Source organism: Apium graveolens, chromosome 6, assembly GCF_009905375.1.
Source record: "Apium graveolens cultivar Ventura chromosome 6, ASM990537v1, whole genome shotgun sequence".
In the NCBI taxonomy this organism is placed as follows: Eukaryota; Viridiplantae; Streptophyta; class Magnoliopsida; order Apiales; family Apiaceae; genus Apium; species Apium graveolens.
The window spans coordinates 124,098,083-124,112,425 of NC_133652.1; the positions used below are offsets into that span (position 1 = coordinate 124,098,083).

The window sequence follows — 14,343 nt, forward strand, 5'->3', positions numbered from 1 at the left end:
CAGGGCGAGGGGCGGAGAGATCCACCGCTACACCCGGGGGGGTAATCAAGGGGAACAACAACAAGCCGCAGAGCACCCCCAATAACCTAATGTTCAAACCATTCCTGGAGTAGGGACGTTTAATGTGAACGATCTTAAGAGGTTGCTCAACCATCTTGAAGGAGGAAGAGTAACGGCGACTGCACAAACTCATTCTCCTTTTGTTGCTGTTGTGAGGAAAGCGCAGTTGCCCGCAGGATACAGGAATACAACAAATGACTTGCGTTTTCACGGGAATTCCGACCCGGTGGAATTTCTTGGGCATTTCAACATTGAGATGGATGTATATCAAATACTTGATTTGGCTCGATGTCGTATCCTGGCGGCCACCTTTAGAGAAGGCGCTCAGCAGTGGTTCCAGAAACTTGGTCCAGGTGTGATCACATCTTGGAAATAGATGAAAACTCTGTTTCTAACTCAGTTTCAAGCTGCGGTGAAGTATACACCGCCAGTTACCACACTGGCCAATGTGAAACAAAAAGAGGGGGAAAGCTTGACCTCATACTTTAAAAGGTTCAATGCAGAGTCTACTTTGGTGAGGGGCGCAACTGATGAAACACTGAAAATACTTCTTATAGCTGGTTTGCGTGTGGGAACAGATTTCTGGAAGCACCTGCAAGGGAAGGACCCTGTGTCGTTAGCTGATGTACTTGCGCAAGCGGAATCATTCAAAGTGATTGAGCAGTCGCTTGCAGAAACAAGAAAGAATCATAATACCAACAACTCCAAGGGGCGAGCCAAGGGAAGAGATAGATCCGTGAGCCCGGATTATCGGCGGAATGCCTGAAGCCCTAATAGGGTAAACACCGTGAATACGCGGAGAGAATGGAGCCCGCCATCGAACTATGAAAGGAGAGTAAGCAACAACACTCCACTGGTAGCGTCCATTGATCATATCTTTGAGGTGAATAAGGATAGAGAAATCTTCAAGAAACCAGACCATCTGACTTCATGGCAGAGTAGAGATAAGAAGAAGTATTGTGATTACCATGAGTCTACCAGCCACGACACCCATGAATGTCGTCACCTGAAAGATGAAATTGAAGAACTGATCAAGGCGGGATACCTGGGAGAATGGATTGACAAGGTAAAGCGATGCAGGGGGAATGATGATAAAGGGAAAGATGAAAGGCAACCCCCGCGGGAAGAGGACGCTGAAAAGACAGCGAAAGTTAAGTTCCAAAGAGCTGGTAGTATCAGAGTAATTTTTGGAGGACACCCCTTTGTCGATGATAGTAATCGGGCGTTGGAAATAAATGCAAGAGAAGCACGACACCCGCCACTTACCAACATTCATAGTTTGGAAGATAGACCTCCAAAAATATTCAAAGGGGAATCAGCTGATATTACGTTTAGGGGGAGAGAGTCAAGATGGGTACATCATCCCCACAATGATGCACTGGTAATAACTATGCTTATTGGGGCAATGAACGTGCATCGGGTCTTTTTGGACAAAGGAGCTCTGCGAACATCCTGTATTATAGCACGTACAAAAAACTGGGTTTTCCGGATAGCGACTGTATTTTGAAGATGCACACGTCTATGGCTTTACTGGAGAAGCAGTGAGATTTATGGGTTCGGTTAGGCTTCCCGTCACACTTGGGGAAGGAGCCCTGTCGGTCACTCAAATGATAGATTTCAAAGTGCTGGATCAAGACTCTGCGCATAACGTGCTGGTGGGCAGACCTTGGTTACGGGTGTTCAGGGTGATGACCTCGATACATCACTTGATCATAAAGTTTCCAACACCTAACGGAGTAGGCAGTCTGAGAGGGTCGCAATACAAATCACGCGACTACTATCACAAGGTTGTTAAGGAATTCCGCAGGAGAAGATATGAGGGAAAGGGTCTTCCATTTGAAGGTGCAGAAGACAATCATAAAAAACCAAGTGGAGAGGTTCATGCCTACTATTTTATGGAAGGTCCAGAGGAGGAAGAAACCCATACCACCGATATCCCTGTTTTGACGTTGGGGAATGTTTCGAGGATCCGTAGCGTGGAAGAGGTTGTGGTAAGCCATATAGAAGAAATCATGTAAAAGGAGGTTAACGGGGAAAAGTTGGAAGGAAGAAGTGAGATTTTACAAAGTCTCGAAAGTAGCCTCAAGGTGGATGCTCCTCAAAAAGAGGACGCGCCCTTGAAGAGTGAAAATGGAATTGAGATTGATGCTCCTCAAAATGAGGACGCGCCCTCCGCATCTGCGTTGCACAAGAACATGCCTTGTCCTGAGGTAGATGCCCCACATATGGGGACATGCCCTCGGGTGTAAAAATGGGCGTCGAGGACCCCCGTGACTTTGATTTTGATCTGGATCCTAGGATCCCTATGCCCGCCAAAAAGACGGGGCCGACCGAAGATACAATATCTGTTCCGATCGACAAGGGTGACCCGAGCAAGGTTTTGAAAGTGGGATCTCAGCTAAGTGATGAAATGAGAGAAAGACTTACTCATTTTCTGATTAAAAATCTTGATGTCTTCGCATGGTGTCATTCGGACATGGTGGGAATCGACCCCGGAGTAATGTGTCATCGGTTATACATTTTCCCTAATTGCACGGGCGTACGACAAAAGCGTCGCCCATTGAGCAGGGAAAGGGCGATAGCATTAAAGGAAGAGGTGGACCGACTGTTGGAAGTGGGGTTGATCAAAGAATCTTACTACCCCGAATGGATTGCAAATCCAGTGCTTGTAAGAAATTCGAACGGGAAGTGGAGGACGTGTGTGGATTTCACAGACCTCAACAAAACATGTCCAAAGGATAGTTTCCCACTCTCACGAATTGATCAGTTGGTCGACGCGACTGCAGGGCATGCCTTGCTAAGTTTCATGGATGCATACTCTGGTTATAATCAGATCCCCATGTATGGTCCCGATCAAGAGAATACATCCTTCATCACCGACAGGGGGCTATCCTGCTACATAGGAATGTCATTTGGATTGATTAACGCTGGCGCAACCTATCAGCGGTTGATGAATATGATGTTCAAAAACCAGATTGGGAGGACTATGGAGGTGTATGTAGATGATATGTTGGTAAATCCAAGGAGGCGAATGACCATATCGAACACTTGATGGAAATGTTTAAAATTCTGAGGAGGTTTTGCATGAAGTTGAACCCACAAAAGTGTGTATTCGGTGTGGAGTCGGGCAAGTTTCTCGGGTTCATCGTCAACCATAGGGGAATTGAGGACAACCCCGCAAAGATCAAGGCACTGCTGGATATGAAATCACCCACCAATATGAAACAAGTGCAAAGTTTAACTGGGAGGATCGCCGCGCTGAATCAATTTATTTCCAAATCGTCTGACAGATGCAAGGAATTCTTTAAGGCGATTAAGTTGGCAGGGAAAGACTTCATATGGACACCAGAATGTGAAGAGGCTTTCAAGAAGATCAAGGAGCAACTGGGAAACCTTCTCATGCTGTCAAAACCGTTAGATGGAGAATCTCTGATACTGTACCTTGCAGTATCTGAGTATTCAAGTAGCGCTGTTCTGGTAAGAGAGGAAGATGGACAGCAGTCACCGGTGTATTATGTGAGCAAGCGGTTGCACGATGCTGAGACTCGCTACACCAGCATGGAGAAACTGGTTTATGCCCTGATCCTTGCATCGAGAAAATTACGACCATACTTCCAGGCCCATAGAATTGAAGTCCGTACTGCGTACCCGCTACGTCAAGTCCTTCACAAACCAGAATCGTCAGGGAGAATGTTGAAGTGGGCTGTGGAGTTGGGACAGTTTGATTTGGAATATATGCCCCGGACATCAATTAAAGGACAAGCCTTAGCTGATTTCTTGTTGGAATTTGACTCTGCAGTTGATGACAGAGCTTTAGTAATGATGTATCCTCCTCATACAGAGGAGTATTTGGAGGAATTTCCATACCCCTGGTGGACCTTGCATGTGGATTGGGTAGTTAACAATGGGGGAGCAGGTGCGGGTATAATACTCGTGTCTCCCGAAGGACATCATTTGATGAGCGCAATTCACTTCAATTTTTATGCAACAAATAATGATGTGGAGTATGAAACATTGATTAGTGGCCTAAAGATCGCTTTGGAAATTGGAGTGCGGAACCTAATTGCGAGGAGTGACTCGGAGCTGGTGGTAAATCAGGTGAATGGGGGGTTTCAAGCTCGAGGACCGCGGACAGAATTGTACTTGAGATGCACGCAACGCCTGATTGAAAAGTTCAGAGAAGTTAGGATGGAATGTGTACCGCGGGAGAAGAACAGCAACGCGGATGCCCTGGCCAAAATGGGGTCGCAGCAGGAAGCTGTGTTACTGAGATCTATACCCCTAGAGATCCAGGAGATTCCTAGTATCCCGGAGGTAGAAATGATGCAAGTAGATGAGGCGCCCAAGGAAGCATGAATGACACCCATTCTCGCTTATATTCACAAAGGAACCCTCCCCGAGGATAAGTTCAAGGTTAGGAGACTCCGCTACCAGGCTGCAAGGTATGTGGTATATGATGGAATTCTGTATAAGAGGGGCTTCAATCAACCGCTGCTTAGATGTGTTGACGAAGAGGAAGGAAATTATATCTTAAGGAAGGTGCATGAAGGGAAATGTGGCAATCACTCGGGGGTAGCTCGTTGACAATGAAATTTTTGCGCCAAGGATACTATTGGCCTATAATGAAAGAGGATGCTACAAATTTCATCAGGGCATGCGATCGCTGCCAGCACTTTGCAAACTACTCATCTATACCAGCGACGCTCTTGACGTCTATGATAAGTCCGTGGCCATTTGCCATGTGGGGGATAGATCTTATTGGGGAGTTGCCCAAGGCTAAAGGGGATGTCAAGTATGCGGTGGTCGCGGTTGACTACTTTACTAAGTGGGCAGAGGCTATGCCATTGGCAACTATTACGGAAAAGAAAATCAGAGATTTCACTTTCAACTCCATTGTTTGCAGGTTTGGTATTCCTTACAAACTTATATCTGACAACGGGAAGCAATTCGATAGCAAGGAATTGCGACGATTATGTGAGGACCTGAAAATTAAGAAGGAGTTTGCAGCGGTCTATCATCCTCAAAGTAATTGACAGACAGAGGTCGTGAATAAAATAATAAAGCACACCCTTAAGACCAAACTGGAAGAGCGCAAAGGGAATTGGCCTCAAGAACTCCCAAAAGTGATGTGGTCCTACAACACTACTCCACGATCTACTACGGAAGAAACTCCATTTATGCTGACTTACGACTATGAAGCTATGGTCCCCGTGGAAGTTGGTTCGGGGTCGCTTCGCAGAGATCGTTACACGAAGGAGTACTCAGAGGTTAATCAAAGTCTTCATTTGGATCTTTTGGAAGAAGCAAGGGAGAATTCTCAGCCGAGGCTTGCGGTATATCAACAATGTGCCGCAAGGTATTATAACAAGAAGGTAAAGGGACAGCTGCTAAAGGTAGGGGATTTGGTGCTCAGGAAGGTAATGTCAAACACGAAGAAAACCCAGCATGGAGTGTTTGGAGCTAATTGGGAAGAACCATATAAGATAAAAGCAATTTTATGGAAAGGGACTTATCACCTTGAGGATATGGAAGGGAAGCTGATTCCGCAAGCGTGGAACGCGGAACATCTCCGAAAGTGTTATCAGTAAGGCGCGGCTTTGGCCATCACGTACCTCTTTTATTATATACTTAGGGTTGTGCCCAGGTTATAGACTAGAATAAAATAAATTCCTCCTAGCCTAGGGGGTAGTGCATGTACTACTTACCTTAGGACTAGTTGAAGGATCATTTTTTCGAATAAATTTCCCACAGAGCATAGTAGCTGTGGTATTGGTGCACTTTTGACATAAGAGCGCATTATTAATGAAAACTTTGAAATTTTCCAAAATTTATTTGCTTGTTAATTTGGTTGGATGTATGACGCGTCCTAGCTATAGGGCGCGCCCTGAGTAGTAGTTCTAAACGGATGTTAGTAGAAGTAGTGACTATCAAAAGGAACAACAAAACTCAAGTAAAAATGGAACTAAGACGCGTACTATTTCGAAAGACGCGCCCAAGTTATCTTGGTTGATGCTCTGTCAGTTTTAAGTTCCTTTAATTTTGACAAAACATAACTAAAAAGGAAGACACGTCCTTACTAAGGACGCGTCCAGTCTGAGGGACTAAATATATCTTTAAAATGAAGGGTAGACGCGTCAAGATACTAGGACGCGCCCCTCATGCTTTATGCCTTTTCTAAAAAGTAAAAGTATCATGTTTATTAAAAATATCCTATCTGGATGAACCAATGACGCGCCCAATTAAAGAGGACACGCCCTTCAAGGACATCTACTTAACATATGATGGTAAAAATACAACAAGATTCCAAAGGCGACGCGTCCTAATCGTAGGACGCGCCCTTACCTATGAAAAAGCAAAGTTAGGAAAATAAAACGATATGCATAAAAGGTAATTAAAGAGAAATATCATAGAAGGTGCAAGCAAAAGGAGTTCGAAGATAATCATTACAAGTTGCAAGGCTTGAAGGGGCCCGCACCCTTAAAGTAGTTCAGATAAAATTTTAAAAAATAGACATAAAACGCGTCCTAGGTAGGAGGCGCCACCTGAGGCTTGTCTTGGTTGTCTGGAGGAGGAGGCTGGACGTTAAGTGGATAAGGCGCTGGGGACGCGTCACCTTCCTCCAAGCCTAGAAAAACCCTCTTGCTTTTAATAGAATCTGCAGCTCTGATTCTGGAATCACTTACCCATTTATGGGTGTCTTCATCAAACTTAGAGAAAGTGTATTTTGGGTCATTTGCTATGAACCCAGAACACCACTCTTCGAACCCAGCTGCGAAGCCATACTGATAGACTAGCTTTTTCTCCTCCTTTCACCCATGCAGTCTGTCATCGTTTAGAGTGTCAAGCTCTAGCTGCATTGTGGAGTTCAGAGAGATTACATCCTCCACAAACTTCTCCATAGAAGTGACATTTCCCTCCAACACTGCTTTCTCACCCTCAAGACGCGTCATGTCCTCCTGCAGGCGCTTGATCTCGACATCTTTTTCTTGGACGAGCAAATTGATGTATTTCTCTACGGATTTGATCTTGTCTTCAGCTTGGCTCTTTGCAGTATCAGTGGCAGCAAGGCGCTCCCTGAGTCTGGAAGCCATGTTAGCATTTTGTCTGGCATGCATGTGAAGCTCAGCTGCAGCCCTTACCATAGCTTCCTCTGTCTGCTGCTCGGTTCTGAAAGTCCAGCCCCTTACTTCATCTTCAGTGAAAGCACCGGCCGAGAACGCGCCCAGATATCTGAGGACGAAGGATTGGTCATCAGGAACAGTCTTTTGATGCTTTGAGGGCGCATCCTCATTCACAGAGATGTCGGGCACTGCGGTGGCCATAATCTTGGGTGAAGGTGGAGGAGTCACAGCAGGAGTAGGATTTTTCACCTTTGGGTCAGACTTTACAGGAGTTTGCTTCTTTGCCCTTAACTTTTTGGAAGCTCCAATAGCGAAACCTTTTGGGAGAGATGCCATGTCTGTGATATAAACATGGAGAAACATTAGTTAAATAAGGTAGACGCGTCCAAATAGTAGGACGCGCCGAGAACATAATTTAAAGATTGTCGATGCATAAATTTCAATTAGAATGCACATAAAGACATGTAAATGCATGAAGATATGTCAAGAAAAATGTATGCAAAGACATAGAGAGTGCATATATATATGATTATGACGCGTCCTGAACGTACAACGCGTCTTACTGGAGGACATATTGCCCACGACGTGGATTGTGAAGAAATATGAGTAACACACTAACAATGTTGGTTACAAATATTATAGGAAGACGTGCCCTAAAAATAAGGCGCGCCCAAAATAAAGGCATATATGCAGGAAATGCCTGTAAATTAGATCAAGTTTTGCGTGTAAAAGGGAAGACAAACATACGCATGACGCGTCAAAGAAACATGACGCGTCCTACGAATTTTGGTGAGTTGGCACTTTTAAAGTGAGAAGCTGATTCTGTAGCTTTGGACGCGTCCAAAAAGGATGACGCGTCCTCTCTCATATATACTTACCTTGTTCTAAGTCAAATTGCTTACTGATATCAATCTTGACCACTTATGCGGCACTAAGGCCCTTGGTTTTTTCTGAGGCTGTGAGAACAGGTTTGCCATTATGAAATTCACAGAATTTGCAGACAAAACCAACCCGGGCGGACAACGCGCCCACTAGTTTGAGGCTGTCTTCTGTAATCATGTCCTTGAGGTTGAAGTGTTTCTCAGCATACTGAAGTACTTTCTCTGCTCTCATTTTTCTTTTTCCTGTTAATTCCTTTTGAACTCTTTTGTCTAAAGATAAAAAAATGAAAATGAAATGAGGATTTGTTAAGGGAAACGAAAATTTTGGAAAAGAGGACGCGTCCAGAGTAGGAGGACGCGTCAAGCTTATGAGGACGTGTTTTGGAAATCACTTACTTGGTTCTAAGTTGAAGCGAACCTGGGTTCTCTTGACATCATAGATGTAGAAGAAAGGTTCCTTCCAATCCCTCTCGTGGCTGATCTTGCCCTCATTGAATCCTTTGTTGTTCAACCACTTGTTGACTACAAAGAAATGGTAGCCTGGAATGGATTTTCTGATGCTGTAGAAGAAGCTGAATTCCTTCATGGAGGGCGCACCCAATCCAAGATTGTGGTATATGATGTACAAATCACATGCTAGTTTGTATGAGTTTGGAGATAATTGAACCGGGGAAACGTCATACCATTTCAAAATCTTTTTGATGTATGGGTATAAGGGCGCGTCCATGCCTAGAGAGATCAGTTTTGGTGTGAGCACCATTCTAGGGATCTTTTGATTCCCAATGTTGAAGATGTGTGGCCTCATTGTAGGAAGAGGGTGCGCCCAGATGCCCTCCATGTCATAGTATTTCATGTGCCACTGGATCTCCAAGTTAGTTGCAGTAGAGTCGAGGGCTACACAAGCTAGCTTGCTTTCTTTTTTCCGCCAGGCATTTTTCTCTGCCTCGGTTAGAGCACCAAGCTTTGTCCATTCACAATCCACTTCAACATCTGAGGGTTCCCAGTGTTCGAGGGGCGAATCGGATTTTTGAGGAGACACGGGGTACTTTTCAAGGTCAGGAATCCTCTTTTTGAATTCACTAATGCTGAGAGGGGACGCGTCCTGTGAAAGAGCCGCGTCCTGAGAAGCAGATACGTCCTGAGAAGGGGACGCGTCCTCATCTGAAGTAATCATGCATAGGGGCTATTTGCTGGTTGTGGGTACAATTTCATCTTCCATCCAATCTTCGATAGCAGCTCTAACATTGAGAATTAGAGTTTCTTTTCGTTTGAATCCTTTCTTTTTCATTCTAGAGCTTATGGGGACGTGATCCATAGAATTGGAACTTGAATCAGACATAATAGAAGTCTTTGATTTGAGAGATTCGAAAACGCGTCTTTCCGCTTTAAGGAAGGAACCCATCCTGTGAAATTCAGGGAAATCAGGTTTGAAAGAGATCAAGTGTGGGGAGTAGATCCCAAGGCGTTTGTTGAGAACTTTGAATGGATGGAAAGGTGACGAGGAAGACGCGTCCTCCATCTGCAAAAGAAGGAAAAAAAACTTGAGGACGCGTCCACATAAAAATAAAGAAGAAAAGAAGAATAGAAAAGAAAAAAGGGAAGATACTGGAAACGTACAAGGACGCGTCCTAAGAATCCATCGCAGGAGACGTACTACGATGACGCTTCCTAGTAAGGCACTGCCTCTATATGACCTTTGGTTAAAACAACTTAATGTGTCTTAAACGAGACGCGCCCTTTGAGGATGACGCGTCCTAAACTAGCAGAATACGTGGGAATTCTAATCGGTTATAAGCAATTGGGGGGAAATTCTCTAAAAACCTAAAAACCTGTAATTAGAGAATCAAATGAGCTATATATAATGTTTCTACATATACATACACATATATATACAAAAGGGAATGAAGAATAGTCAAGTAGAAACGAAGCGTACGAACAGTTTTTCGCTTATTGCGGTTGGATTACTCGACCAAATAAAGAAATAAAAGATGATTTACATACCTCATAAGTTGAGGGTGGGATTGAGCTAAAGAAATCGATAAATGGTCGGCTGAATCGTCGGAGTTTTGAACTTGAAGTTTATAGGCGGCGGCGATGGCGGTTTTTAGAGAGAGAAAAGGGTAAACTGTCGATGGGAGTTCCCTTATAGGGTATTTATAGAAGAGGGTCAGCTGACGTGGAGGACAGCTGTATGCCACGAGTATAAAGTGAAGGCAAGACGCATCCTAAGTAATTGACGCGTCCTGTATTTGTGAGCCAAATTTCGTTGCTTGAAGTTAAGGATAAAAATTCCAATTTTGTTTTCAACTGCAAATGGAATTTGGGGGGTAGTTCTTATACCCAAAATTTGGCATTGGACTGACTCGGGTCAAATGCGGATTAAGTACAGTCAAAATCGGTGTTGCATTGTAGAAGGTGAGGACGCATACAGGCACAGAGGACGCGCCTACATTTGATGATATGTTTTATGGTATGATAATAGAGAAGCTTGGGAGTGCATGATTAGGGAAGAACGCATCCAAACGTTGTGGACGCGTCAGCCGTGGTGAAAGTACTTGGCAAATGTGGTCTTTTGGCAATGGAAGCTGGAGGGCGCCCGTCCCTATTAGGACGCGTATTGTCGCCGTGACATGCTGTAGGAAACAGTTGTTGAGGAAACAATACTGGCTTCATAAAGGTGGGACGTGCCCGGGGTCTTAGGACGCGTCCTGTGTTTGGTCAATACATTCTCAATGGTGACTTTAGGACAAAGCTTGCATGGAGAGGACCAGTGGAAATTATTTTTACTAACGTATTTGTTGTAGGTACCCTTTGAAGAATTCCCTCCTTGAGACGGTCAAGGAGGGGGATGTCCATGAAAAGCTTGAAGGCCTCCAGGGGTATGCCTGATGATTGAAGGCCTCCTCTTGTATTCAACGGGTGTCCTCGTTGGGGATGCGGGGTTAACATTGGTGTGTGCTTTGGGAACTCTGTTCTTGTATTCAATGAGTGTCCTCGTTGGAGAACTTTGGAGTCATCCTGCACTTTGCACCCAAGAGCTTGTGATCACCTGTCCTGTTATCTGGTGGGTTATCCTCATTCGGGGGACAGGGATGCGTCCGGCACTTGGGGTGAACCGTGGCTATACCTGCGTCCGTAAATCAAGGGAGATAGCTGTAGCGGAGTGTTATCCTTGCGCAGGGAGATGCACTATCCGTGAAGTCCTGCGATTACGGACGAACCTTGGGTCTTCGCGGTTGGGACTCATAGTTGGACATTCTTAAAGCTAGCGGAAGACGGACTTTGGATGGGTTTCTACCGGGCCTAGGAATAAGAAGTCTAAGCCCATTAGATTTCTTGTTCCATAAGAACTACGTTAGGTTTGATCCCTATATAAAGGGTACGTAGGCACATTGGAAGGGTAAGAAGTTGAGAGCTGATAAGAGAACCACCACTTATTCTGATCAATCTCAGCCTAAAATAATCACAAACCACCACACACCGCTCACTTTTCAAAACTATTATCACACATTGAATTCTAAAAAAAACTATTATCTCACAACTTTATAGCAGACTTCATTTTTCATTAACGAAAAAATTTGATTGTTTTTGAAAAAATCTTGCAAGCAACTTCGTAGCGGACAAAAAATTTTAGTTATATATTCACTAACTATTTTCAAATTTAATCCGGATAAAAACTTTCTACTTTTACCAGCAATAAAAGTAGAATATTCTTTCTTCTTGCTGGTCCAGGTTGTACTTTAATTTTAGGACAAAATCACGACGCCGGCACATATATAGCCAGCCGTATATCTTAGTATACAGTTGTATCTATCTTCTAGTATCTTATTCAACTGAAAAACAAGACCCCCCAAAGTCCCAACTACTTTTTCTATCACCTTCAGAAAAATCCATACACATTTTACTTCAAATTTCTGAAAAAAGTTTTGATTTTTTAGGCTTGTTGAGCTAAAAAAATGAAACCCAATACAGATTCAAAGCTATCTTCAAAGGGGTTGCAGTTAAAAAATCAAGATTCTTTGAGCTCAAACATCTTTACAATAGATGTTGGTGGTCAGCTTTTTCAAACAACCAAACAGACCTTAACTCAATCTGGGCCTAATTCAATTTTATTCAAGGTTTGTAATTCAGATTCTGTATCTATACCTTTTATTGATAGAGACCCTGAATTGTTTTCAATTCTTTTGTCTCTTCTTAGAACTGGTAATCTTCCCTCTAAAGCTAAGGCCTTTGACCTTCAAGATCTTGTTTTTGAAGCTAAATTTTATGGTATTGAGGAACTTCTTGTTAATTCTCAATCAAACTCTTCTCAATTTGAGGCTTTTAATCTTGAAAAGTCTTTGATTTTGAATTTGAGTGGTAGAGATTCACCTTCTTCAATATGTACTACACCTTATGGTTCTGTTCATGTTGCTCATGGTAGCAAAATCACATCTTTTGATTGGTCTTTGCAAAGAAAATCAACTATTTTGACTCAATTTACAGCTGTGGATTCTTTGTTGTCATTAAGTCCATTGGTTGTAGCTGCAGGTGCTACCGATTTTTCGGGGTTGCAAATTCTTGATCTTGATAAGGGTTTTGTTAAGCAGACTTTGTATTGGGAAAATGTGACTAGGTCCAGTTCAACAGTTCAGGCTATTGGGTCATCAACTGATTGTTTGTTTACTAGTTTCGAATCAGGTCGGAGAAATTCTAGTGTTATTATGGTGTATGATCTGCAAGGTGGTTTACGTCCTGTGACTGAGATTGGTCATTGCGAAATCTTTGGTGCTGATCTTGATTCAGCGATACCAGCTACAAAGTTGAGTTGGGTACCTAGTTATAATCTATTAATGGCGTCTGGTTCGCATAGTGGACCTCATGGTGTATTGGGTAATATTAAGTTTTGGGATATCAGGTCCGGTAATGTAGTTTGGGAATTGAAGGAAAAAGTTGATTGTTTTGCGGATGTCACGGTGATGGATAATCTTTCTGCAATTTTTAAGGTTGGTATAAATTCAGGAGAAGTTTTCTTTGCTGATATGAGGAATATTGGTGCTGAAAAATCTTGGGAATGTTTAGGTGATAGTCGGAAGGCGATTAATGGGAAGAAGGAAGGTTTTGGTTGTAAGATTCAAAGCCATGGCAATCAAGTGTTTTGCAGTAGAGAAGGAGATTTGGAAATGTGGTCTGAGGTTATGGTATGGTCCTTGCGGAAAAATGATAATGGGGCGGAGGAGAGAATGTTTAGGAAGAATTTGATGGGGAGAGCAAAAGATATGGGAGGAAGTAGGATTACCAACTTGGATTTTGGAGGAAACAAGATGTTTGTAACAAGGAAGGATCAGCAATTTGTCGAGGTTTGGCAGAGCTCGATAAGAGGTTCTTAAAATTTAAAGAAATATAAAGAATGTGTAGTGTGATTGGTTTCTAGCACAAAATCTGTGTTAGTTTGTGAATATGATCTCTAAATTAAATTTATTTAGTAGACTTGGTGACTTGTGTGTTGTATCATATTTATATGTTTTAGTATGTGATATATGAACGAATGATTGTCCCGTTAAAATCAGATTGTGTTGTAAAAATTTTGAGGTTTTAATTCTTTAAATGGTTGTAAAAAGCCGGACTTGCTCAGTAGCTGGAGGATAAACTATGAACTGGATTATGTCATTATGATATGATTCAAAATGTAATTTATCTGTGTCTGAACAATGAACATGAGCTCTGTGCAGCAGAGATGAATCAATCAAGCAACAAATTTCATCATAAAAATAAAGCTTGAAGTTACATTCTTATATGAAGATAAGAGAGAGATGTATCTATATATTCTAATAATCTAATAAGACTAAATACTCAGGTTTATATATAAACAAAACAGAAATGACAGCTAAATACAGCTGTAATTTTTTAACTAACTATCATTGACTTTGCTTGAGGTCATCAGTTACATCAGCAGCATCTGATGATATAGCAGCAGTGGTATCACATATCATAACATCCCCCCTCAAGTTAGGAGGAGCAAATAGATTAATAACTCCTAACTTGGACTGTAAAGCAGCAAGCTGATAGGAAGGTAAAGCCTTGGTAAAAATGTCAGCAGGTTGCACAGAAGTATTGATATGAGAAGGAGCAATCAACCCAGCTTCGAACTGATCACGCACAAAGTGACAATCAATGTCAATATGCTTTGTGCGTTCGTGAAATACCGGATTGGAGGCAATGTGCAAAGCAGAGTTGTTGTCACAGAACAGGGGAACTGGGACAGGTGTAGCAGATTGAAGAGTCTGCAACAGAGAGACAAA

General features: G+C 42.9%; 3 protein-coding genes across 3 annotated transcripts; all 3 read left to right on the forward strand.

Moving 5' to 3' along the window:
* The first annotated feature begins 436 nt into the window (after positions 1-436).
* Positions 437-2,078, forward strand: LOC141665419 (uncharacterized). The gene is made up of 3 exons (XM_074471405.1): positions 437-796; positions 998-1,441; positions 1,554-2,078. Exons 1-3 carry the CDS (start codon positions 437-439, stop codon positions 2,076-2,078), a joined length of 1,329 nt encoding a protein of 442 aa, XP_074327506.1.
* Positions 2,079-5,186: 3,108 nt separating this feature from the next.
* LOC141665420 (uncharacterized) lies at positions 5,187-5,648 on the forward strand. The gene has a single exon (XM_074471406.1). It carries the CDS (start codon positions 5,187-5,189, stop codon positions 5,646-5,648), a length of 462 nt encoding a protein of 153 aa, XP_074327507.1.
* Positions 5,649-11,812: 6,164 nt separating this feature from the next.
* On the forward strand, positions 11,813-13,580 carry LOC141667957 (BTB/POZ domain-containing protein At5g41330-like). The gene has a single exon (XM_074474610.1). It carries the CDS (start codon positions 12,019-12,021, stop codon positions 13,429-13,431), a length of 1,413 nt encoding a protein of 470 aa, XP_074330711.1. The 5' UTR covers positions 11,813-12,018; the 3' UTR covers positions 13,432-13,580.
* The last annotated feature ends 763 nt before the right edge of the window (positions 13,581-14,343 follow it).

Coding starts and splice junctions, on each gene's coding strand:
- LOC141665419 (XM_074471405.1), top strand. CDS start 437: ATGAAAACTCTGTTTCTAACTCAGTTTCAAGCTGCGGTGAAGTATACA. Junction 797..997: donor CCAAGGGAAGAGATAGATCC/GTGAGCCCGGAT, acceptor ACTTCATGGCAG/AGTAGAGATAAGAAGAAGTA. Junction 1,442..1,553: donor ATCCCCACAATGATGCACTG/GTAATAACTATG, acceptor TTTTCCGGATAG/CGACTGTATTTTGAAGATGC.
- LOC141665420 (XM_074471406.1), top strand. CDS start 5,187: ATGTGGTCCTACAACACTACTCCACGATCTACTACGGAAGAAACTCCA.
- LOC141667957 (XM_074474610.1), top strand. CDS start 12,019: ATGAAACCCAATACAGATTCAAAGCTATCTTCAAAGGGGTTGCAGTTA.